Consider the following 22,787-nt stretch of genomic DNA (forward strand, 5'->3'; position numbering starts at 1 on the left):
CTAAGGAATCGATAGATGTCCTCAAAACGCGTGTAGTACAGTCTCTCATAGAGTTGTGACATTAAGAAAGGTTTCGGCATAGGTGCATGATGTTGCATGAGCATGCATGAAAGCAACGAAAACACTCTCTGGACCCACAAACCTCAAAAACTGTTAGAATCAAAGAAACCACACGTAGAGCTTGCTCATCCAAGCTCCCTCTATCTCATGGAACCCGGAGCTGCATCCTTAGTGGCTTCCAGGGTCCGTTTCTTTCTTAAACCTGAAATCACCTTTTCAGCATGAAGCGACTGAGGGAGGCCTTATGGCCCAAAACCGGTGGCACCACGTGATTGCTAAGGATAGGTATGATCAGTTTGAACCCTTACTCGACCTCCGAGGCCTTTATCTATGTTGTTTTAGGGGTTTTTGTCATATGGAGTTTGCGATTCGCGCGCACATGGGAAAGTTACGACAAGCATTTTGCAACCAGCTGTATTGCAACTGAGAGTAGGTCAAAGCTTCTCACAGATATGTGCATGTTGAGGACCATTGAGAGATCAGAGGGAGATCAGAGAGGAAGGGAGTGTCATATGCACAGCTACCGACCCCAGTTACTGAGGTCGGCTGGCTCTGTTTGGTGAGAAATTTCAAGGAAGGAGGAAGACCCTGAACGACCCACGCTCGTCATCGTATCTTGCAATTATATCACGTCGTGGGAAGCTTACCTTATCGTCCTCAACATCCATCACAACCGTACTGGCAAAGAATGACGCCCTCTAAAGGAAAGTCCACAAGTATTAAAAGGCACTCATCGCCCGGTTTCATACATTCAAGCACCGAGCATGCACTTCATCAGACGTTTGTCAGCGTCACAGTCACCGCCGAGCCCGAGGCCGTGAGAAACATGCTCATGTTGAAGTACTCGGTCGCAGCCATGATCCACAACTTTAAGTGCACCTCAATGGAGGTTGAAGTATAGATTACAGTGGTACAGAACTAAGTCCCTTCCAATATCTGAGTTGTACTTGGCATCTGCCATATGTGTTTTCAGTTGTATGGTTGGATAAGCGGCACGAGCCTGATGTGCCCGAGGTTTGGTCTGCGTGCAGGTCCAGAGGTTTTCTTTGGCAACGGACATGGTACGTACAAAAATCGCTCAGAGCAGCTGCGCATCATGCTCAATCTCGCTCAATACCATACCAGGTTGATTTGCGGAAACCTTCGCGTTGCCCGTCCCGCGTTTCTACTCTCGCAGCAAAGTCTGATCGACCAAAGAAGGAGGACTGGTCGCACTCTACCGGAGCCCGTAGGCGTTCTCAGCGTGAAGCAAACATCGAGTTTCGAAATAGATGTGTATTACTCCATACCTCATCCTTATCGTATATGCCCAGAACTTCGCACTCCATACCCACAACCCAGCTATGGCGTACAGATGCTAATACTCATACACTCATCAAATGCAGTTACCTCCAGTCTCGTACTGTCCACTTCTGACTTCCCTTAGTCCTTGTGGTAGGTACCGCTGCAACATCCGAGTCAGCACAGTCTCCGCAATACTCCTCGCGTGATCTTACTCATAGTCTCCCTTCTTAGCAACCTCAGCAGCATCCTCCTTATCGAAAGACTCATCGAAAGCCTTCTTCTGAGACTTAGGTTCAGTGTCCTTGACCTCACCGATCAAGGCATCGTGGACTTCATGTCTGGAGGTGGGGTTGGTCTGGGAACCAGACATCTGGTAGTTGAAAGCGTCGGACTTGGTCTCAGCGGCGGACATTGTGGATAGTAGTAGTGATATTGGTTGATAGAGGATCGATGGAGGTTGACTCTGGTCCTCTTATATCATGGGTCGCGCGAACTTCTGTGATGATGATGGCAGGTTGCCTGGTGGTTTACGTCATTCATCACGACTTCCGACGTTCGACAGCGAAGCTTCAATGGACAGGACGTTTGAACAGGCAGATCTAGGGATAAAATACAGTACAATTCATGCTCTCGTACACTACGTTTCACACTATACTCGTATCTTTACCACGTCCAAAAATGCCCATCCACGACCGCAACGTTAACAACGACTTTTTACTGCATGTCAACGACACAACGGACGCAAGAGCCAGAGTGCATGACGTGGAAAGCGTCGTTGATCTCAGCCAAGGTCTTGTTGTGGGTGACGAACTCGTCAACCATGAGCTCCTTCCTCATGTAAGCATCGACGATCTCGGGCAACTCAGTACGGCCCTTGACACCACCGAAAGCAGATCCCCTCCAGACACGTCCAGTAACGAGCTGGAATGGGCGGGTAGAGATCTCTTGTCCAGCAGCAGCGACACCGATAACGATGGACTGTCCCCATCCCTTGTGGCAAGCCTCCAAAGCGCTCCTCATAACGTTGACGTTACCAGTGCAGTCGAAGGTGTAGTCACATCCACCATCAGTCATCTCGATCAATTTGTCAACGATGGACTTGTCACCCAACTCGGTAGGGTTAACGAAGTCAGTGGCACCGAACTTCTCGGCCCACTCCTTCTTGTCGTTGTTGGTGTCAACAGCGATGATGCGGCCAGCGCCTTGGGCAACAGCACCCTGGACAACGGAAAGACCGACACATCCAACTCCGAAAACAGCGACAGAAGCGCCTTTTTCGACCTTAGCAGTGCGGGTCGCAGCACCGTATCCAGTAGTAATACCACATCCCAACAAACAGACCTTGTCCAAAGGCGCCGCAGGGTTGACAGCGACGACAGAAATATCGGCAACGACGGTGTACTGGGAGAAAGTCGAGGTACCCATGTAGTGCAAGATATCCTTACCACGGGCACGGAAGCGGGAGGTACCGTCGGGCATGACACCCTTACCCTGGGTAGCACGGATTTTACCACAGAGGTTGGTCTTTCCGGACTTGCAGAACTTGCATTCACGGCATTCGGGGGTGTAGAGGGGGATGACGAAGTCTCCGGGCTTGACGTTGGTGACGCCCTCACCGATGGACTCAACGACTCCTCCACCTTCGTGACCGCTGTAGAACTCTCGTCAGTTATGTTTCATCAGAATGAAGAACAGTAGAAAGGGATCTACCAGATCACGGGGAAAGCACCCTCTGGGTCCTTGCCAGAGAGAGTGTAGGCGTCGGTGTGGCAGACACCGGTGTACAGGATCTTGATACGGACCTGTTTGCGCAAAAGTCAGCCAAGATTCCCAACCCCCATCGATTCAATCCAACACACCTCGTTAGCCTTAGGAGGAGCAACCTCAACATCCTCAACACTCAAGTCCTCTCCAGGACCCCAGGCAATAGCAGCCTTACAGGTAATACTACCCCACTAAGTCAGCCTTCGATCCCTCGATCCCAGTCCTCAACGGAGTGCACATACGTCTTTCCCTCGAACTCGCTAGGCTGAACAGACATTTTTCGATATGGTTTGATTTAACCTTGGAGGTTCTTTGCGAGCAGGTCTTATGCAGCGGGGTGATACAGGACGTCACACCCTGCGTGCTTAGTAAGGTTCGAGCTAGCGGGGAGTAAGAAGAAGCTTTGGAAGGACAGTGTCAAATTTTTCCGCCGAAGATGACTGTAGAAGGATGACAGTTTGTAAGCAATGCAAATGCGTTGGGGTGGCTTTTCCAGGCCTTGCTTGACTCTGTATCTGCGGCTGGGCGGCTGGAGGGTATGACCGTATCGATGTCAATTCTCCTGTATATAATCGTACAACTCCTCTAGACTCTCCCACACCGTCTACCCTCTTCTGTATATATCATACCTAGGCCTACTATATGGCTATGGCCACTTAATTGTTCGCAACCTCAGCCGCTGCATACCCAGGAACCTGTCCCCCCGTAACACCCCCATACTCAAAAACCGGGAACCCAGCCGTCTTCTCCTTCTGTTCCGCCATCGCCGCAAACGCCTTCCCACACTCCTCCAAGAACCTCTCAACGACCTTCTCATCACTCGAATCAAACGGCTCCTTCCCGGCCGCGATTTCAGTGATCTGGGATCCTGCGCCGACAATTTGCATACCCATGTCCGAGGGGAGCTTGTTGTTGAGACAAGCGTTGACGGATCCGGAGAGGATGTCGCGACAGAGGAATGGCTCGGCGGTAAGAGGGCGGCCGAGACCGATTCCGTGGCAGGAACCTGAGGAGACGGCGTGCACCATCGCGGGAACGGTACGGAATCCACCGGTGACGTAAATGATTGTCTTCTTGAGCAACGGACGAATCTCATCCGCGAATTCGAGGAAGAATGCTTCGCGCTTCTTGGTGCTCTCTCTCTTGTGCTCGAACGCTAACTCCTCATAGGTACCGCCGGAGAGATCGATAAAGTCCACGCCAGCGGCTTCGAGGGATTGACAAAGTGCAGCACACTCGCTCGTCTCGAATCCTCCGGATTGGAATTCGACAGAGTTGAGTTTGATGGACAAGATAAAAGAAGGGTCGGTGATGCGCCTCTTAATCTCGTCGATGATCTCGAAGATGATTCTAGAGCGGTTCTCGAGTGACCCACCATATTTATCGGTACGTTTGTTGGTGGTGTTGGCCAAGAACTGCGCGATCAAATACCCATGCGCACCATGCAACTGGATCCCGTCGAAGCCGGCTTTGTGCATCAACTCCGCCGTCGTGGCGAATTTGTTGACGACGTCCTTGATACCGGCTTCGGTGAGGGGCGTGGGTTTCGCGAACGACATACCCATCGTTTCTTTGAGCTGGACATCGGATGCGGAGACGGGGTAGGGTTGAATGGTATCCTCCACCTGCCTTCCCGCATGCGAGATCTGCCCAACGAGCAAAGATCCATGAGCCTTCGCAGCTTTTGCCACCTCCTTAAACTTCTGTAAACGTCCATCATGGTCCTCCGCTAAGATGGGGTTGCCGGCCGCCTCGAGGTTCTCGTAATCAACGATGATGTTACCGGAGATAATGCAACCAATCTGGCCCTCTCCCCAGTTTTTGTAGAGGTTGATGTAGCGGTCGTCGGGGACGCCGCGGGCACGGGGGTCAGTGTTGGACCAGGAGCAGAGACGCTCGGTCATGGGCGCTTTCATGAAGCGGTTTGGGGCCGTCTTACCCGAGAAGGGGAATGTGATGGATTCGCCGAGGATGGAGGGGTCGACTTCTTCGGCGGAGTAGCGTTCGGGCATCTTTGATCTGTGGTTGGTGGATGTTGGTGATGGTGGAGACGAGAGAGGAGCTCGAGGAGGAGTTACATTTTTGAGATGTATGACGCTGTGAATGATTACGGTGCAACTGATTTGTAAGGCGACGCTAGTGCTCGGCAGATCTGCCGCGCTGCTCACCCGGCAGTTGCAAGACCGCGAGATCCGGCTTTTCCAGAGACAGGCTGTCATCCCATCTTCAAGTCAATTGGGCCCTTCCTCTTCCGGGTAGTTTGACGTTCGGTGCTTTACCCCAACCCAAATAAAGTTCAGGCATGCGTCGACGACGCACGGGCCACCTGCACAGCCATGCACTCCCCAATTCCAGACGCACAAAGAGTCGCCCTCCTTACCTTCCCTTCACACAAACTCACCCAGCCCTGACAGCGATCACGGCGAACGAAGGGAGTGTTGCAGGAGATGAAGGGACCCTTGCTCGAGCTGTCACACGCACAAAGACGCGTTGCGGCGCCATGGCTGTGATCACAAAGGCCTCGAAGCGCTTTGACGGCGCACGGGCCACCTATAAGGATGGGTTGCGACCCGCCTCCCTCTGCGGTCTTTCAACCAGCTGTTTGATACGGACGGACAATCACACTTTCCACTCGGCAGGCCCGAGTTCTTCTTCGCATACGCAACCGCAATTGCAATTGGCATCTAGAGCTGTGCTCCCACCAAAATGTTCGCGCAACTCTTCGCAATCACCACCGTCCTTTTGGGCGCCGTCACCGCCTTCGACTCCTCCGCAAACAACAACAACATCGTCTACTGGGGCCAAGCCTCCGCCGGCTCCCAATCCTCCCTCGCGACATACTGCGCAGACCCCTCGGTCGACGCCATCGTCCTCTCCTTCCTCACGACATTCTTTGGCACGAACGATCTGCCTGAACTCAATTTCGCGGGTGCGTGCGCGGGGAGTGTAGGGGATGGCCTTACATGTTCTGAGATTGCGGCGGATATCCAAAGTTGCCAATCCAACGGAAAAGCCGTCCTCCTCTCCCTCGGTGGCGCGATTGGAGCGTACGGGTTCGACTCGGACGCGCAAGCTGAGAGCTTTGCGGACTCGATGTGGTCAACCTTCGGACCATCCACCACTTCCTCGACCTACCGCCCCTTCGGCTCCGCAGTCGTCGATGGCTTCGACCTCGATATCGAGCAGGGATCATCCAACGGGTACGCGGCCTTCGTCACCCAAATGCGCAAAAACTACGAATCGGACACGTCCAAGCAATACCTCATCTCCGGCGCCCCACAGTGTGTATACCCAGACGAATGGCTCGGCGACGCCCTGGACAACGCGTGGTTCGACTTGGTGTTAGTCCAATTCTACAATAACCCTTGTCGTGTGGGGACTTCCGCTTTCAACTTCGACTCGTGGCAAAATTGGGCAACGACAACCTCCGTGAATCCGGATGCGAAGGTGTATGTCGGTGTCCCGGCCTCGAGCGCGGCGGCTGGATCGGGGTATGTCGATCCCGCTACCCTCGCTACCATTATCGCGAGCGTGAAGAGCGAGACTGCGTTTGGTGGTGTTATGATGTGGGATGTCTCACAAGCATGGGCAAACACGGGGTCTGATGGGTTGAATTTTTGTCAGGCTGCGAAGGCTGCGCTGGGTGATTCGACGGCGGCGCGTGCGAGTGCGAGCGCGGCGGTGAGCTCGGCCGTCGTGAAGGCGTCGCGCATTGCGTCTTTGCTTGATGCGACCACGGCGGCTGGGAGTGCCACGGTGCAGCAGACTACGTTGGCCACGTCGTATGTCGTCCCGGCGAGCAGTGCCACGGTCGAGGCAAGCAGTATCGCTTACAACCTCCCCTCCGACACATACACTTCCTCCATCACCACCGTCACCACCACCTACCCCGCTCCTTCTTCGACCACCACCACCACCTCGGCCTCCGCAGTCGAAACCGCAGGCTTAACCGGTACCCCCCTCGCCGTAGCCCTCAACACCCTCTACTCCGCCCTCTCCCCCTCGTCCCCCTGCGACTCCTCCCTCGACACGCAAACCTGTCTGAGCGATGGCTCTTTTGCGCAGTGTGTGGGTGGGGTATGGGTCGCTCATGCGTGTCCCGCTGGAACGAGTTGTTGGGCGTTACCGGCTGGGGAGGGGGTTGTTGTTGCTTGTGATACGGAGGGGGATGCGTTGAGCAGGTTGGGGTTGAGTGGGAGTGTGGAGAAGAGGGATGGGGGGAGGAGGAGGGGACATGTGCATCATAAGAGGGCATAAGGTCTTTTGATGAGGGGTGCATCACAATCGATGACGGGAGTATATTTATTGGGACTTTTTATCCGCTTCTTTTTTGTGCACGCCGGTGTGCTTTTTGATCTTTTCGATCTGGGATTTCTATGAGCGGCTGAAGCAGCTCCTGAGGTGCAGGACATCACATTCTTTTGGATATTTGGGACGGATGGGACGGGGGTTGGATACAGGACACATTCTTTTGGTTTACCGGCGTTCTTTTCGCACACGACACTCTTTCGACATATTCGTTGACATATAGCATCTTGACTTACAGTACGTTTATCTTAGCAAAATCTGATACCCTCAATTGCAAACAAACTTAGGCTTGCGCATCTGCTTGCTGAATCCATTTTGATCACGCTCCGAGACCTGTTGACGAATTCCGGATTCACGGCCGACTGAGCGGTCTCGATGTCGATCTCACCCGGAGGAGACACGGATTCGGAGTGTGTGTCTTTACCCCACTTCTCATCACCGAAGCAAAGCAAGCCCCTACACATATTACGATCCCGACCATTCTTCCATCACATTCCCGTGGGCCAATAGTAATGCGATCTGCTGTCTTTATTTCTGCTCGCACCACGCGATATACACACCTACGAAAATGAAATGAAAATGCTGAGCCTTCGCACAAACGAAATGAAAATGTTCGTTCGAGATGTTGAAGGGTGTGAGGCCACGACCGGCTGAGCCTCGGTTAAGCATGACTGAACATCGGCAGCGCATTCCAGATGAATATCGTCATGCTTATGTGTTCTTACCCCAGATCGACGGATGTGAAGCTTACTTAACCCGTAAGCCAAAAGCCAAATCCACCCCCACACTCACGAGTCTCTCAAACTCGAGGGTTCGAAGTCCTCGGAGGAGGAACTCCGACGCCTAGTTTTCTACGCAATTGCACTCACTGGAGCATGAACGCAGCTGAAGCACACTTAGAGCGTGCCACACACCTCCGACTTCGTCATGCCCTGTGCTCTTAGTCTCCGCCAGTCGTTCCGTTCCCCTTTTTGATTTGTCAGCACAGACGCCGAGACACGCTAGGCCCGGGCAGAGTGGGAGGAGGTCGAGATTCACGGGGAGCCCTCAAGCTTTTTTGCACGTTATGTATGAGCTGAGCCTCCACCGTCAATTCAAGGAGCATGTACTTTGGCATGAACACGGACGAATGGAGAAAGTCGTTGCGTCGTTGGATCACGGGGGGATTCGCTCTGTCTCAGCGGATTTCGGGGAAATGAATGTGGGGAGGGTCAAGTGTGGTGTGGCAGGAGCACGACGATTGAGCGAAAGGACGGGCCGGAAAAACCGAACAAGGGATTTGCGATTTGAGACTTGGGTACGGTGAGCGACTTACGCAGGGAGTCCCCTTAGGTGTAGATCTGGAGAGGGAGGGAGGGAGCGTAGACGACGATCATAGCATCATCAGCAGCTCGGCAATTCCTTCAAGTCCCATTCGCCATCGCCATGTTGGTCCCTCCATTCGATGTCGGTGGTGGTTGTACTCGTGCGCGCCACAACCCCCCACACCGGGCAGCTTTCTCGATGTGCGATGTGCTGCAGACTGCCTTTAAACGAAAAAGGCCCGTATCCCGACACCACCACCAACATCAGACACGACCCCGCCCCCGGAGTACTCATATATATCGACCGGATCAAATCGTGACGAAAGGTCACCTGGACACATCCACATCGCCGGACCTCGTGACGATACCCAACACACCCAACGGAGTGCAGATCGCGGGAACGGACCCCGGTTAGCGACAGCGACAAGCGAAAGACCGGTATTAATCTAGTGGGGCCCCCAACAACAACATCGGAACCACGGAGGACTCGAGATCCAGTCGAAACCATCGACGGAGGACATAGCTAGGATGGAGGATTCACCAGAAGACGGGCAGCCGTGGTATGGGTTAGGCGCCTTGAGGACGTTTTACAGACAAACTGACAGCAGCTCGCGTTACAGGAAAATAATTAAAGTTGGACATGGCGGCGTTGGCCGAATAGCGCAAGCTTGCGATCGCTGTCGAAACAAAAAGGTATGATCACTCTTCACCTCCACGGCATCGCGGCCGGAACACGAGCGCTGACACGATGCCAACCAGATCAAGTGCGACGGTAAACGACCAAGCTGCACCCAATGCGAAAACGTCGGCTTCGAATGCCGCACAAGCGACAAACTCTCCCGACGCGCCTTCCCCCGCGGCTACACCGAATCCCTCGAACAACGCGTCCGCGAACTCGAGAAAGACCTCCGCGATGTCAAGAACCAGCTCCACGCGAAAGACGAGACAATGCAGGGTCTCGTACGGACGGGATCGATTGCGGAGGGCGCACCGGGATCGGTTGTCGGGGATGGTGCATTCGTGGAGGGTGGAGCGGGTGGGAATCTGGGCGGTGTGGGGACGGAGGATGATGAGACGTATTATATTGTTGGTGAGGTGAATCGCCTGATTTTGAACGATGAGGATGAGGGGTGTTATATGGGTTCGTCATCTGGACGGTATTTCATTGGTGAGTTCGCAGTTCGCACGGAGCATTTTCGCTCGTATCTATTGGTCATGAGACGGGAATACTAATGAAGTCATACAGAGATACTGAGGAAGAAGTTGTTGGAGCTACGGAGTTTCGACTTGAAAGTCGAGGATGCGTTATTGTTGTCTGCGGATATCATTGTTGCGAATAATGCGCCGGTGGTACATCTTCCTCCGCCTTCCTCGTCCGCCATCGCTCGCCGGAACTCGTTCCATGATGGATTGCCTGTTCTCCCGCCCCGTGCCTTCGCGGATCAACTCGTCCAGTCTTATTTCCAAAATTGGCAGCCCCTCTTTCCACTCCTTCACAAACCGACCTTTTTCAAGACTTACGAAGCGCTCTACGCCCGCGGCGCACCGTGTACTGACCCATGCTGGTTAGCGCACCTGTACCTCGTGTTCGCCATCAGCTCGCACGACCTCGCCGTCGAAACGGGAGAGAACCCGGATGATCACGCCAAATACTACCAGCAGAGTTTGACATACATCCACCAAATCGAACACCGACCCGCACTGGACTCGGTACAAGCATTGACGTTGGCGTGTTTGTATCTGTTTACGCAGCATGACGCGACGACGCTTTGGAGGTATAAGAATGCCGCGGTGAGTACTGCGCTTCAGCTCGGGTTGCACCGTGATCCTAAGCGATTTGGGTTGAACCCCCTGGCGAGGGAGATGAGGAAGAGAACGTTTTGGAGTGTGTTCGTGATGGAGACTTTCTGTTCCGCATTGCTTGGTTTACCGAAGGCGCTCAGGGTAAAGGACATCGAGACCGAGCTACCGGCTGATATCGATGATGAGTATGTTGGCGAGACCTCGTTTTACCACATGCCTGGATCCAGTACTAGGATCTCTGCAGCATTGGCGTTGGCGAGATTAGCGAGGGTGTTGAGCAACGTTATCGAGAACTTGTATGGACAGTCGCATCAGCCGCACTCGAAGTTGCGTGCTTTGGATGGGGAATTAGAGGCGTGGAGGAAAGGACTTATCCCGAGTCTGCAGTTTCCGCTTAACCCGATGGAAGCGACGGGATCGAGGCCGGGGATGCATTCTCGTGCGGCTTTTCTGGGTCTTGGTTACCACTATACCCGCACGCTGATCCATCGCCCTGTCATCTCTGGACGCAATTCGAACTCGGTTAGTAGTCCGCCGATTATCAATGGCGGTCTCAACCCTACTGCGATTCAGAAGGCTCAGCAGCAGGAGGATCCCTGGGAGCAAGCGTGTCTAAACATCGTGCTCGAGAGTTCGCGTAGTGTTGTGGCGTTGCTGGATAGACTCGCTGAGAACAGAAGTCCCTTTACGTTTTGTTTGTCCCAGGGATACGTGTTGTGGACGAACGGCATGATGCTTCTTTACGGTGCGCTGACATACGGCGAGGGACCCATTATGGATGAGACGAGGCAGCATATCGAAAAGTGTCTGAACCGCCTTCGTCGTTTGCATGCCACGAGTACGAACGCGAAGAAGCGCTCGGAGTTGTTAGAAAAGGCTGCAGGTGCTGTCTTTGCCGTCCCTAGAAACCAGCAGGCTGCGTATGCTGTGCCACCACAGCAACCTGCGCTTCCCACTGCGGCGTTGGCTGGGTTACAGCCATATCCGCAGATTGCGCCTACGGCGGTTGGACAGCATCCTCAGTCTATCCTTCCCACGCCTGCCCAGCTCGCGAACTTCGTGCCGTTCCAGTCGAATAAGTCTATCGCCATTGCGGCATCTCGTGGGTCTACTAGACCGAATACTCGACCTGGAAGTCCGAAGGCTGGGTTTGCGCACCTGACGCAAACCGAGCTCGACTTCATTGATTGGCCATCTAGCAGGAATTCCCCGACGAGTAGGTTGGCGTACGATGATAGCGATCTCGAGGCTTTCTTGGCTAGTATTGAGAATGGTCAGGAGCCGCTGTTTGGGACTGCTCCCGCTGTTGTGCAGAACCAACAAAATGCCCATCAAGGGCCTAATCCAGCACAGTTGGGCATGGCACTCGACGGTGCTGCATTCCCGTCTGCACCGGTCGTGAACCAGGCTCCGACAGGTGTGCCGAATTGGGATCCTGTCGTCGTCGATGGTGCTCCGACTGCGTCGACGTTGATGGGCGCACCTGCACCAAGACAGTCGTCTCATATGAGTACTGTCCAGTCATCTCACATGGGTACCGTACGACCAAGGGACGACGATGATGATCCCCCGAGCAGTCCAGACGTGATCTGGGATGGAGGAGGTCCTAGGCCCGGAAAGAGGATTAGGCATGAGGAACATAATGGTCCGCAGGTCAACGGGCAGGTCAGTGGACAGGTCAATGGGCAGGTGAACGGCAAGACTGGGGAGGCGATGTGGGGTGTTGAGATGCAGGTCAGTCAATAATGGATGTGGCGAACTGAAAGTAAAGGGATGTTTGGCAAGTGAAGTGAAGGGTTATGTAAGAGTATGCTGAGAAGAACTTGTGATTGATAGGCCTAGGACGGCGTTCGTTACCTTTGAGTAGTTTATGAGTATGAAATAGAACAGTTTTGGTATTCTCTGCGACTGCGTCAACGTCCATCGCGGAAAGTTGTGCCCATGATCCTGGCCATTTCCCATGCTCATTTGAACATGTCGTCTATTCTCCGATCCATTGAATGCTCGTCATTTCAATGACCCTTTCGCGCAACTTCTAGGCACTCTTCCTCCAATCCCTGCACATGCACCACCTGAATCCCCGCATCCTTCAACTTTCTCACACCCTTGCACTCCACAAAGTCACTTGGCTCTTTCACGCCAAGATACACAGAGTTAAATACCTCCTTCCCATAATCCAGTATCCGGTCAGTGCATGGTTTATTTCCACTTAGCCGTTCTGAACATGGCTCCATTGTGGTATACAGGTCCAGTCCTTTCGGTAGTGAACCTGCCCATGCTGAAAGTAGTTTCTCCAGCGCACATTGTTCAGCATGTGTATTCCCTGGCAACTCGCGGGAATACCCAGTGGAAAGAACTCGGCCGTTTTGGACGATGAGACAGCCAACACAGAACGCTGTTGGTGTTGGTTCGCACTTCTTGGCTTCCTCCAGCGCCAGTCTCATGAAGTCAACATGAACGCTGTCGATTGTAGTCATCGTTTCTGAATGTAAACTGCTCGTACGCTCAGGTTCATCAAGGCAACCTGGACGACATTGCTTGTCGAACCGACATTTGGATAGCCTGCATGCCAGGAACGACGTCGGCTTGCGGCACCCCACAACACCATACGACTTCCAAAACACCAAGTAGACGTCAATCATGGTGTCCGCCGTGTCGAATGACAACTCCCTTCAGCGGCTATATGCCCTAGTAGGCGAACTCGGTGAGCAATTGGCAGCCAACCGCGAGGCCACGGCTATGTTACGGGCGGAAGCGGATGCGTTGAGGGTAGGCTCTTGAACTTCAACCCAGGTAGACGAAGCTGACGGTACCTACAGTCTGAACTAGCGGACCCCGCTACTACGAATGGACATGTGTTCCCTGGAGTAAACGGAGTTGAAGGTACGATCCCGTCAAAGCATGATTCCAACGGACCAAGACTGACGGTTTTCGTACAGGCGCAGAACCACAAGACAACGGCGAACTCGTCCGCGAACGAACAGTCCTCCAACAAGAGAACCGAACCCTCCGCAAAGAAAACGACGACCTCCTTCGTCTAGCCGGACAATACGAAACCGGGATGGAAATCATGGTCGCGAAGTTACGAGAGTACGCTCACAACGCAAACGAGACAATTCTCGGTCTTCATCGAGATTATCGGGAGCAGTTGGCAAAGGCACGGCAGGAGAACACGGAGTTTCAACAACAGGCCATGCAGGATCAGGAAAGAATCTCTGCGATTGGGAATATGCTACGGCATGCGTATGCTGAGGAGACGAGAGTGGATCCGGATATCGTGATTGAGACGCTGCAGGTCGAAAACATGGGATTGAGAGAAATCCTGGGCTTCGTCGGTGACGATGGGCAATTTTAGAGTGCTGTATGCGCAGGTTGTCGTAGAATCATTGGGATACGGCGTTTGGTTTGGGCGTCCGAAAGGGTCGCTTCTTGATTTTCTATACCCAGGATCTAGGAATATTACTGTGCCCGCACAGCCTTTGTCGTCTTTGCGAAGATCTTGCTGAAGCTATTGGAATGTTGTCAGCATCATGTTTCGGACTATATGCGTGCACAACGAACCTCAGGACTCCGGACATGAATCCCAGAGAATGTTGGTAACCCTCTGTGAACTTCCAGTGGAAAACATCGTATGCTATTCGTCAAGTTAGCCGCTACACTGGGTCGAACATTTCGAGGCTCAATTGACATACCCGAGAATCCACAATCACAGAGTAACTTGTACCCACTCATCCTCACCCAAAACAGCTCATTCTGCAACGCACCCATCTGCTTCGAATACTCCTCATCACTAACTTTCTGCTCCATCAATATCTGTCTCTTCGCCTCGACCTTCGCCGCCAACTTCGCTTGTGAATGGAAGTTCAGTCGTAGATCGAACAAAGTACCAGTGAACCATGCTCGGTTCGCCCAGATGTCCGCCCAGTCTCTGACTTCCTTTCTGAATACGCCGACGCGGCCGAGACAGTAGATGTCGTCCAGGACGTCGTTCGAGATGCTTAGGAGGGTGTGCACGAATGCCAATGTCAGGAGCGGGTTCCGCTTTGAGCCCGCGTCCTTCTCATTAAGTTGATATGATTTGAAAGCACGCAAAATATCACTCAGTTCGGAGATAGGTTCCAACACATGTCCTAACCGGATAACCTTTCGCGTAGTGGACAGCTGGGTAATGAGTGGCTTGAGGCTATCGCGCAACAAAAGACGATTACTTGTCTTATTCCCTGGTCTGTTAAGGAATGCCCAGACGAGGAGCTTGCAGAAGTATTGGATACTATGCGCTGTAAGCTGGACTGTTCAGCGCTTCGATGCCGCAAGAAGGACTTACCATTTCAGGGTCTTGTCTCGGCCGTCGGTGACGGTGAGCATCTTGCGGAAGATCGCGAGTTCGTCTCCTTTCATTGTCATTACAGCTGTGAGTTGATTGGATTGGGTTGGATTCCCGTTTGTGTTGATCCCCAAAAGTTTATCGCGGGTGTTATCGGTCTGCATGGCAATTGAGGGGCCGTGCACCGACGGGAACCAACAGCCGAAGCTTAACCGTAAGCTCAAGCAGGAGAAGACAGAGAAGACGGAGAAGACTGAAGGTTAATATGGTTCGTAGGATGGAGCAGGCAGTGATGAGAAGAGACAAACCTTTTGAAGGGATAACTGGCGAACTCAAGTCCGCACGAACGCAAAACTCTGATGGTATAAAATGGAATCTAAGGAAACGTGTCGTATGAAATCAAAAAAGAAAGATAACCATGAATAAAAGCCCGTACGGCCCATCAAAAATGTTCCCCCGCCTCCGTTTAACCCTCAATAAGTCCAAGACCCTTCGCAGGTTCCGCACTCTCGTACCCCGACTCCGCTCCGGCATCCAAAACCCTCACGCAGTGTGCGATGATCTCTTTTCTAGTGTTCAAGGAAAGACCGACTTTGTCGGCTTCGGCACCACCGATCCAAATCCTGATGCTTGCGGCGATCTTCTCCGTGGTCAAGACCGCACGCTCGGACCTGATGGCAGAGGGCTGAGCCTCCAATGCAGACAACGCCTTCCAAGCAGCCAAGATACCGAGCAAACCTCCACGGTCCTCGGAAGAAGACTTCCACTTGACCTCACGGAAGATGTTGGCAGCGCGCTTAGCTTTACCAGGTTCATCGGACTGAAGAAGCCAGAGAACCATGGCGCAACGAAGACCGACACGTGCATCCGTAGTGATCTGAGTAGAAGGCATGATAAGAAGAGCCTCCTCTTCTTCAACCTTAGCGTTCATGGGCAAGTTATCATACCAAGCCTTCATGGCGTCCCTCAAAGAAGCACCCTCAGCATCGGGGTAAACCAAAGCCTTGGTAAGCAACCCGGTCCTGAGAGCAGCAGAGTTGGGCGGCGCGATCTCCAGAGCGACCTCAAGTTCATCCTTCAGTTCCTCCATCATCTCCTTGTCCGCATCTTTTTCCTTCGCGACGAACGCAGCCTTGAGGACCTTACGGGCGATCATGCACGAAGACCAAGCGGCCAATGCGTCGAGAGGGGACTTGGCAGCGTCATCCTCGACAACGAAGTCCATGTTCTCATCAGCCTCCTCGACCTCATCCTCGTCGAGAATGTGTCCAGAAGCAAGCCCATAGGCCCTCCTTACAACCTCAGGAGTGAAGATCTCAGCGCTGTTATATTCAACCAGCAAGTTCTTGATATGCTCCGGCAACACCTCCTCATCCCCAGCAGCCACCAAAACAGCCCTCGCCTTCTTCCAGAAATGCGCACTCAACTTCCTCGCCAAAGACTCAGGCGTGACTCCGTGCAGCAAGACCTGGATATGAAGAGCCTGGAGCATACAACGACTCGCACTCGGAGGCAAGGTCAACGAAGAGAAAAACGAGAACGCGAGGCGCGCACGATTGATTTTCGAATCACCACCAGCAAGCTGCGCATCCAACGCACGCTCCCACGCGCTAATCCGCATCAAATCCTCAGACTCGTTCAAGCCAGCCAGGGTCTGGAAAACCTCATGTCCACACGTCATACACAACAAAGCCTTACAAAACTTCGTCAACATCGCCGTGCAGATCGGAAGCCTAGCACCGGCAGGCGGCATATACACCGTCTGCAACGCCGTCTCGAACGCTTTCTGCCTCACACAAAGCGGCGAGCTAACAGCCGGGCTCGTCTTCTCGCCAACAGCAGCAGCAGTCTCGGTACCGGTAACAGTCCTAGTCCTCTGCTTCTGCGCCACAACACCCTTATTCTTATCCTTCTCCTCGCGATCAAAGAATGCAGGGTTTAGAATATACGTAACAGCCCCAACCACCAACAACACCTTCAACCCCAACATAAAAGCGTCATACGTCGACCATCCACTCAAACTCCTGAGCGTAACAGCCGACATAAACCCAGCATTCCCAGATCCGAGACGGAGGAATCCGGGAAGCGCAGCGAGACCACGGGCGGAGTGTTGCTGTCCGTGGACGGGGACGCCGCCCTGGTCAGGGTGTGCGCCGAATTGTCCAGCGCCGCCCATAACCATCATACCCGCCATCGAGCCAACCATGACCTTGGACATATACCCACCACTCGACCTTTGACGATGACCACGGGGCTCGTCCGGCGGTTGGTGCTGAGGGTGCTGCTGCTGGTGGGGGTGCGCATGAGGATGCTGCTGGTGCAGATGCATACCCGGCACGCCCTGACCTGGCACCATCGTCCTCTTCCTCTGAATAACCTGCTGTTGTGCCTGAGCAGCAGCAGCCTGCGCACTCAAGTAATCCCTCATCCTCCTAACCTCATCTTGTAACTGCTTATTCCTCGCCTCGAGATGGTAGATATACTCCGTAGCCTTCGACAACACCGTAGCTTTATTCAACTTCTGCGCGGGCGCCAAGCCATCGAGGTCAGGGTCCAATTCGGCGTCAGACAAAGAACCGGAGCCGCCGATGCCGGCACAGCGGAGAGCGGGGACAGCATCACGGAGTGCGCCGATTTTGTCGTTAAGGTTCGTACGGTAGCGTTTTTCGATCATGTTATGTGCTGTCTTCTTGGGTTTCAAAGAGCTGTTCAACTTTGCCTTCGCGTTCTCAGCCCCCTTGCCGCCCTTAGAGCCTTCCTTCTTCTCAACAGTAGTCGTATAGAAAGGAGTCTCGTAATCGTCGTCAGCAACGGCGGTGGAAGCGTCGCTGGTACGCTTGGCGGGGACGGTAGAGGTCGTCTGGTTGCTGGCCATGGAGGACATAGACGTTCCCGGACGGTCGACTTCAAGAGGAGAGTGGGGTCCTTGAACTGGGCTGGGTAATTGACAAGTACTCGCATTGCTGTTCGGGAAGGGCGGAGCACGGTCGTCGCGGGGTGATACGAGGGGTGGTGACGAGTGATGCAGATACCCACCACTGAAAGCTACGCCGGCACTCGCGAGCGGGCTCGGTGCCGAAGACTTGCGGCGCTTGAATGGGTGCATTGGCGGCGAAGGATAGTGCTGCGAGTTTCCCTGTTGTTGTCCTTGTCCTTGTCCCCCGTTATTGTTAAACTGAGGCTGCCAATTCAAATCCAATTGTTGTCGTTGGAAGATCGCTTCCGGCACAGCAGCCGCGGCTTGTTGGGGAATAGATTGCTCGTGTCCGGGTTGGGGCATATCGTATATCCCCGCTTGCTGTCCGAAGTTGAACTGCGACATAGATTGCTGCGCTTCGGCTGAGAGTTGGGGATCGAAAGCGGGTTGGAGGCCATGGTTTTCGTCGTGGTCGAAGGTGTCGTAGCGGGGGGGTTGGAAGGTGTAGTTCATTGTTGGCATTTGTTGTGGGATCATGGACTTGTTGACGTTGACGTCTTGCGGACGCTGCATCGGCATCGTGTCGACTGGAACGGCCCAGGCGTCTTGGACGGTGTTGTCGTAAAGTCCTGCCATCGTAGGATCCCCGGTAAACATCGTCGGATCGAAATCGTACTGAGCCGAGCTGGGCGAGATCGATGTAGACGACAACTGCGGTGGAGAGCTGTCCGCACCGGAAGAATACTGGTTATCGAGTCGATTCAGGAAATCGACCATCTGTTCTGGAGATTGCAATTGAAAATCTGCTTCACCGGCCGAATGGTGCGAATGAGATGAAGAAGCCGATTTAGAATGATGTTGGTGATGGTTGTGATTGTGATGGTGGGTGTGGTGAACACGTTGGGATGACGGATTGCAATTGTAAGAGAAGGGATCCTGCTGGTGACGGGACGAATCCATATCTAGTTACGATAGATGCTGCCTCGTCGAAAAAGCTGGGAAATTGTAAATTCGGGCGAGGCGAACAAAGCGGCGTGATCGCCTATAACGAACGGTAATGCGGGACGGCCGTACGTGTAGGAAGGAGCAAAGGGAAGTAAGGATTGGTGTATAAGGTGAGAACCGGGACGATCGGGGGAGTATGCTCGTATGATTTTGCGGAATGTCGGTCGTTGTTGAGTGCGAGCAGATTTGATGGAGGTGATGTTTTTCTGAGGGTGGGTCGACCTCTTTCATTTGGGTGCGTTAGAGTGGTCTGATCTGGATGCTGCGGTTGTCTCAGGCAGTGCCACCGTAACACTCCTCGAAAGGGAACGAAATTCTCCGTTTCCTGTCATCTCTCAATTGAAGTTCGCTATCTGTCTACAGTACTCGTAGGTTCACGTTCAACGGTCCACTCTCTTCATATCCTTCGTGAGCCTCCTCGCACGCTTCGATGTCCTATGTACCACGCAGCAACATTTCCGGTCGCGGACGCAACTCTAATCCCAATTCCGGCGGAGAGACACAAACCTCCGCCTAACTCCATGCCAACCCTCGAGGTCGAATCCTCGGCCGCGGTCTTAGGTGCACGGACCACCCCCTCCGTAAGCGAACTCCAAGCCGAGCGAGGCTCCGTGTCCGCGATCACATGTTCACAAGTTCACCTCACCCCTCCTCGTATACGGAAGGTCGGAAGATACACTCAGCCAAGCCAAGCTTGAACGTTGACGACGATCCCTCGAAGTCCTCCCTCCATGCTCTGGAGCTCGTGGCGCGCCTGCGTGGCCGTGGAAGGCTAGCGTGCGTGTGTGTGTGTTAAAACACAAAATTGCAGGGGTCTTGATCATTCCACACCCCATTTTCTTCATTTCACACCCCAGCGCCAACAAAAAACTCAGGATATCTCGCCAACCACAAATCGGATCTCGGAGGGTAGAGAGTATATAGATTGATAAAAGTCCTCTGAATCCGTTCCCACCTTCAAATTCGGATTTGAAGGTTCCTGGGAGAAGATACCAACTGTTTCTCACCTCTCAGCGCGGCTGGTGTGGCACAGCGCATATATGCCTAAATCTGCACATCACATCTCAGCAGTATTTGGCAGAGTACAGCAGCTGGTGGAGTGAAATCTGCGAGTTAAAGGTATCAGGATATTCACAAAGTTACTCTCTATCTCTCTACGCTCTTACCGTATTCCCAAGTTCAATGGCTGTTGAGATATCTTTGGAATTGTGAGTGCGCTGGGGTGTGAAATGAAGATTTAGGGGTGTGGAATGATCAGGACCCAATTGCAGTTCGCCAGATTAGGCTCTGTAAGCGGTGAGGGTGAGTAGGCTAGAAAAGGTATAAGCCAGAACAGTAGTATTGGTAAAGAGCAACTAAGAGAGCGAACCTTATACACCCTTAAAAATATGCATGGTGCCTGGGCTAAGCCCATTACGAAATAGGGCGCCCACAGCGGACTAGCTATGCTAGGGAAACGGCCGAAGGCACTAGAAGAAAAAACAAAAATAAGCAAAGAACCAACACTTATAAGAACCTACCCCTTCCCTGCCCAGAGTCCGAAGATCAGCACCGCAAGGCACTGAACGAACCCAGACAGAGAGGACAGAGACAAGAGGAGGAGTACGAGACTCTATGAGGGATTTGTAAAGCATCTCTGCAGAGTGGTGATCCCACAGCAGAGCTTGTCAAAAAGAGGTAACTAACTCCGCCCAATTCCCTTTCAAGCTGGACAACTTGTCCAGGAACTCCAGGCTGAGCTTGCGCGGTTCAATGGAGGGGCACAGGAGAAGAGCGTGGATTTCTGTCTCTAGATAGTCCTTGTAGCGGCGCTGCTGGCACGGCACACACACCCGGTCCTCCCTGGACAGTCCAAAGTGACGACCCATTTGGATAGCCAGATTATGAGACGACAACCGAAGTCTTGCCATAGCCTGCGCCCTTGTGAACGGCAGGAAGACATACGGGTGGGGTCTGACGGGTGTGGAGAATGGAGCGCAGTCTAGGTGGGAGAGTCGGCTAAAGCGACTCACCGCTGCGGCATAGGTAGAACAAACCTTTTTCTCCGCATTCAGCTGAACAAGAGAACGAAAGGGAACCAGCGAGAGGAGGTCGACGCCAAGGGTCTGAAGGCGCTTACGGGTGGAAGAGAACCTCCCACCACGACCTTCGTGCACAATGGTCTGAGAAGCGAAATAGCCTTTACTGGTAAGTCGATCGCCCGGCAAAGACCAGAGGTAGTCTATATCCAGCCATGCCATAGTAAAGCGGAGCAGTCACAGATCTGGGTGAAACCCCAGCAGCAGTCCGCATAGCAGTCCTATGTAACACGTCGAAATCAACCCGTAACGGCCCGTCAAACATGACAACCACACCATAGATCAAGTACGGTTCCACCAGGGCATGGTATAACCGCATGTAGACCCTAGGGAGGAGTGGACCAACCGTATGGTGCAGAGCATGAATGGAAAGAAGAGTCTGCCTGGCTTTCGCGAGGCCTCTCCGACAGTGGGAACTGGAATTCCACAGCCTTGAAGCTGAGACTACAGCCAAACGCAAAAGTCATGCGAATCGCGCGCAAAGCTGAATGCACCCCCGCACATTCGTCGACAACGGGAGATTACAAAACGCGTCCAAACTCCATGGCCAAGGAGTCTTAGGAGCAGGTTTCAATTAGGACAGCTGTAGAATGACGTTGGACTTCTGCTCATACCCTAACATCTCCGCCTGCATCGTTTGCTGCACGTCAATCCAGTGTTACGCATCATGCGATGTCATGCACGTGTCCCTGTAACGTAGATACGACGGAAGCAAAAGGCAAGAAATCTTGCCTCACAGCATATGGCGCGTGCAGCTTGGACTACAAGAAGACGTAGATTACCCTTGCGAATCTTATGATCTCTTGACCTGCAGCTCTGACTTTGTACATGGAGAGATTTGTTGAGTTTTATGTCTACCCGCGCCCTTTGGTGGTAGTGTGTCGCTGATTCTCGCGCGATTCGCAGGACTTTTGCTTTTGGCTGTACCACCCCGACGTAAACGGAGTCCTCAACCACCGTCAATGGAGGAGAGGACCTGTCGACGTAAACTCTAACCGGGTTTCTTGTAGTAGACGACAGACCGGGAAAATACAGGACCTTGGACTTGTCTCCATTGATTAACAACCTCCATTGTGAACAGAAGGTCGCGAGAGAGTCTAGTAGAGCCTGCAGTCCAGCTTCAGAATGAGAGAAAAGAGCAATGTCGTCAGCCAGTAACAAGCATGGGACCTTGAGCCCAGTGAGGGCTGGAGAGTGTGCCCTGGAAGGGAACCATAGATCGGCAAGAGAGATAGCAAAGAGGGTGGGTGAGAGGGGGTCACCTTGAACTACTCCATGATCGTAGTAGAACACAGGGGAGTCCCCCCCGGAAGAGCGAACCACACTGGTAGTATTGGTATAGAGGGCGGCAACGGAATCAATGATCCTCCCCGCACCCCCGAGAAAGCGGATCTTGGCCATCAAAAGGTCCCTGTCGATGGTATCAAAGGCTCTGACCAAATCGATAAAAGCAACATGCAGAGCCTTCTTTTCAGACTGAGAGACGTCGGACAGGGCCCAGAGGATGGACAGATTGTTCAGTAGTCCTACGGCCCCGTCTAAACCCGTTCTGCGCGTCCGGGAGGAAAGAGTCAGCCCAGCGTCAGACTCCGCCATTTAGGAAGGCAGTAAAGATCTTCCTAACCACAGAAAGGAGAGTAATCCCCTTGTAGTTGGCAGGATTATGTAGGTCACCTTTTGGGGGGAGCGGGATAATAGCGCCAAAGTCCCAAGCAGAGGGGACTGAGCCGCTATCCTGAAGTTTATTGAAGAAAGAGTGGAGCTTCCCATCTGGGAGGCCTCAAACAGCATCCACAGAGATTGAGTCGAGACGAGTACGATGACATCAGAATCTTTACAGAGGTCAAGCAATAGCCTGTCTCTGGGAGAAACCGTGCCATCCAATGAGGACCTGGGGGAAGAGGGAAGGATGAGGGCATTGTTTGGGCCCAGTACTGGTG

General features: G+C 53.2%; 10 protein-coding genes across 10 annotated transcripts; 3 read left to right on the forward strand and 7 right to left on the reverse strand.

Moving 5' to 3' along the window:
• Window positions 1-1,422: 1,422 nt before the first annotated feature.
• SAICODRAFT_19469 (uncharacterized protein) lies at window positions 1,423-1,862 on the reverse strand. The gene is made up of 2 exons (XM_019166105.1): window positions 1,557-1,862; window positions 1,423-1,504 (listed from the first exon to the last, which is right to left on the reverse strand). Exons 1-2 carry the CDS (start codon window positions 1,754-1,756, stop codon window positions 1,483-1,485), a joined length of 222 nt encoding a protein of 73 aa, XP_019023779.1. The 5' UTR covers window positions 1,757-1,862; the 3' UTR covers window positions 1,423-1,482.
• Window positions 1,863-1,981: 119 nt separating this feature from the next.
• On the reverse strand, window positions 1,982-3,413 carry SAICODRAFT_71508 (alcohol dehydrogenase). Its single transcript, XM_019170687.1, has 4 exons — window positions 3,351-3,413; window positions 3,204-3,291; window positions 3,055-3,146; window positions 1,982-2,995 (listed from the first exon to the last, which is right to left on the reverse strand). The coding sequence occupies exons 1-4, from the start codon at window positions 3,383-3,385 to the stop codon at window positions 2,059-2,061; spliced, it is 1,152 nt and encodes a 383-aa protein (XP_019023780.1). The 5' UTR covers window positions 3,386-3,413; the 3' UTR covers window positions 1,982-2,058.
• Window positions 3,414-3,764: 351 nt separating this feature from the next.
• SAICODRAFT_35354 (FMN-linked oxidoreductase) lies at window positions 3,765-5,120 on the reverse strand (the record flags this gene model as incomplete). Its single annotated transcript, XM_019168418.1, has 1 exon — window positions 3,765-5,120. One exon carries the CDS (start codon window positions 5,118-5,120, stop codon window positions 3,765-3,767), a length of 1,356 nt encoding a protein of 451 aa, XP_019023781.1.
• A 694-nt stretch (window positions 5,121-5,814) lies between these two features.
• SAICODRAFT_57565 (chitinase) lies at window positions 5,815-6,771 on the forward strand (the record flags this gene model as incomplete). The annotated part of the gene is made up of 1 exon (XM_019169546.1): window positions 5,815-6,771. A coding segment is annotated over one exon (957 nt), but the record flags the coding sequence as incomplete, so codon positions are not given.
• A 1,982-nt stretch (window positions 6,772-8,753) lies between these two features.
• SAICODRAFT_30505 (uncharacterized protein) lies at window positions 8,754-9,050 on the reverse strand. Its single transcript, XM_019167693.1, has one exon. It carries the CDS (start codon window positions 9,013-9,015, stop codon window positions 8,800-8,802), a length of 216 nt encoding a protein of 71 aa, XP_019023783.1. The 5' UTR covers window positions 9,016-9,050; the 3' UTR covers window positions 8,754-8,799.
• Window positions 8,754-12,283, forward strand: SAICODRAFT_71511 (uncharacterized protein). The gene is made up of 4 exons (XM_019170689.1): window positions 8,754-9,280; window positions 9,341-9,413; window positions 9,480-9,888; window positions 9,967-12,283. Exons 1-4 carry the CDS (start codon window positions 9,249-9,251, stop codon window positions 12,267-12,269), a joined length of 2,817 nt encoding a protein of 938 aa, XP_019023784.1. The 5' UTR covers window positions 8,754-9,248; the 3' UTR covers window positions 12,270-12,283.
• Window positions 12,284-12,397: 114 nt separating this feature from the next.
• Window positions 12,398-12,862, reverse strand: SAICODRAFT_30508 (uncharacterized protein). Its single transcript, XM_019167694.1, has one exon. It carries the CDS (start codon window positions 12,755-12,757, stop codon window positions 12,536-12,538), a length of 222 nt encoding a protein of 73 aa, XP_019023785.1. The 5' UTR covers window positions 12,758-12,862; the 3' UTR covers window positions 12,398-12,535.
• Window positions 12,863-13,120: 258 nt separating this feature from the next.
• On the forward strand, window positions 13,121-14,026 carry SAICODRAFT_19473 (uncharacterized protein). The gene is made up of 3 exons (XM_019166106.1): window positions 13,121-13,292; window positions 13,343-13,406; window positions 13,463-14,026. Exons 1-3 carry the CDS (start codon window positions 13,164-13,166, stop codon window positions 13,876-13,878), a joined length of 609 nt encoding a protein of 202 aa, XP_019023786.1. The 5' UTR covers window positions 13,121-13,163; the 3' UTR covers window positions 13,879-14,026.
• Window positions 13,965-14,994, reverse strand: SAICODRAFT_19474 (uncharacterized protein). Its single transcript, XM_019166107.1, has 4 exons — window positions 14,848-14,994; window positions 14,216-14,793; window positions 14,085-14,157; window positions 13,965-14,031 (listed from the first exon to the last, which is right to left on the reverse strand). The coding sequence occupies exons 1-4, from the start codon at window positions 14,925-14,927 to the stop codon at window positions 13,983-13,985; spliced, it is 780 nt and encodes a 259-aa protein (XP_019023787.1). The 5' UTR covers window positions 14,928-14,994; the 3' UTR covers window positions 13,965-13,982.
• Window positions 14,995-15,313: 319 nt separating this feature from the next.
• On the reverse strand, window positions 15,314-18,541 carry SAICODRAFT_7715 (uncharacterized protein; the record flags this gene model as incomplete). The annotated part of the gene is made up of 1 exon (XM_019171048.1): window positions 15,314-18,541. One exon carries the CDS (start codon window positions 18,539-18,541, stop codon window positions 15,314-15,316), a length of 3,228 nt encoding a protein of 1,075 aa, XP_019023788.1.
• Window positions 18,542-22,787: the final 4,246 nt, after the last annotated feature.

The sequence above is a fragment of the Saitoella complicata genome, assembly GCF_001661265.1.
Source record: "Saitoella complicata NRRL Y-17804 unplaced genomic scaffold SAICOscaffold_13, whole genome shotgun sequence".
Taxonomy (NCBI): Eukaryota; Fungi; Ascomycota; class Saitoellomycetes; order Saitoellales; family Saitoellaceae; genus Saitoella; species Saitoella complicata.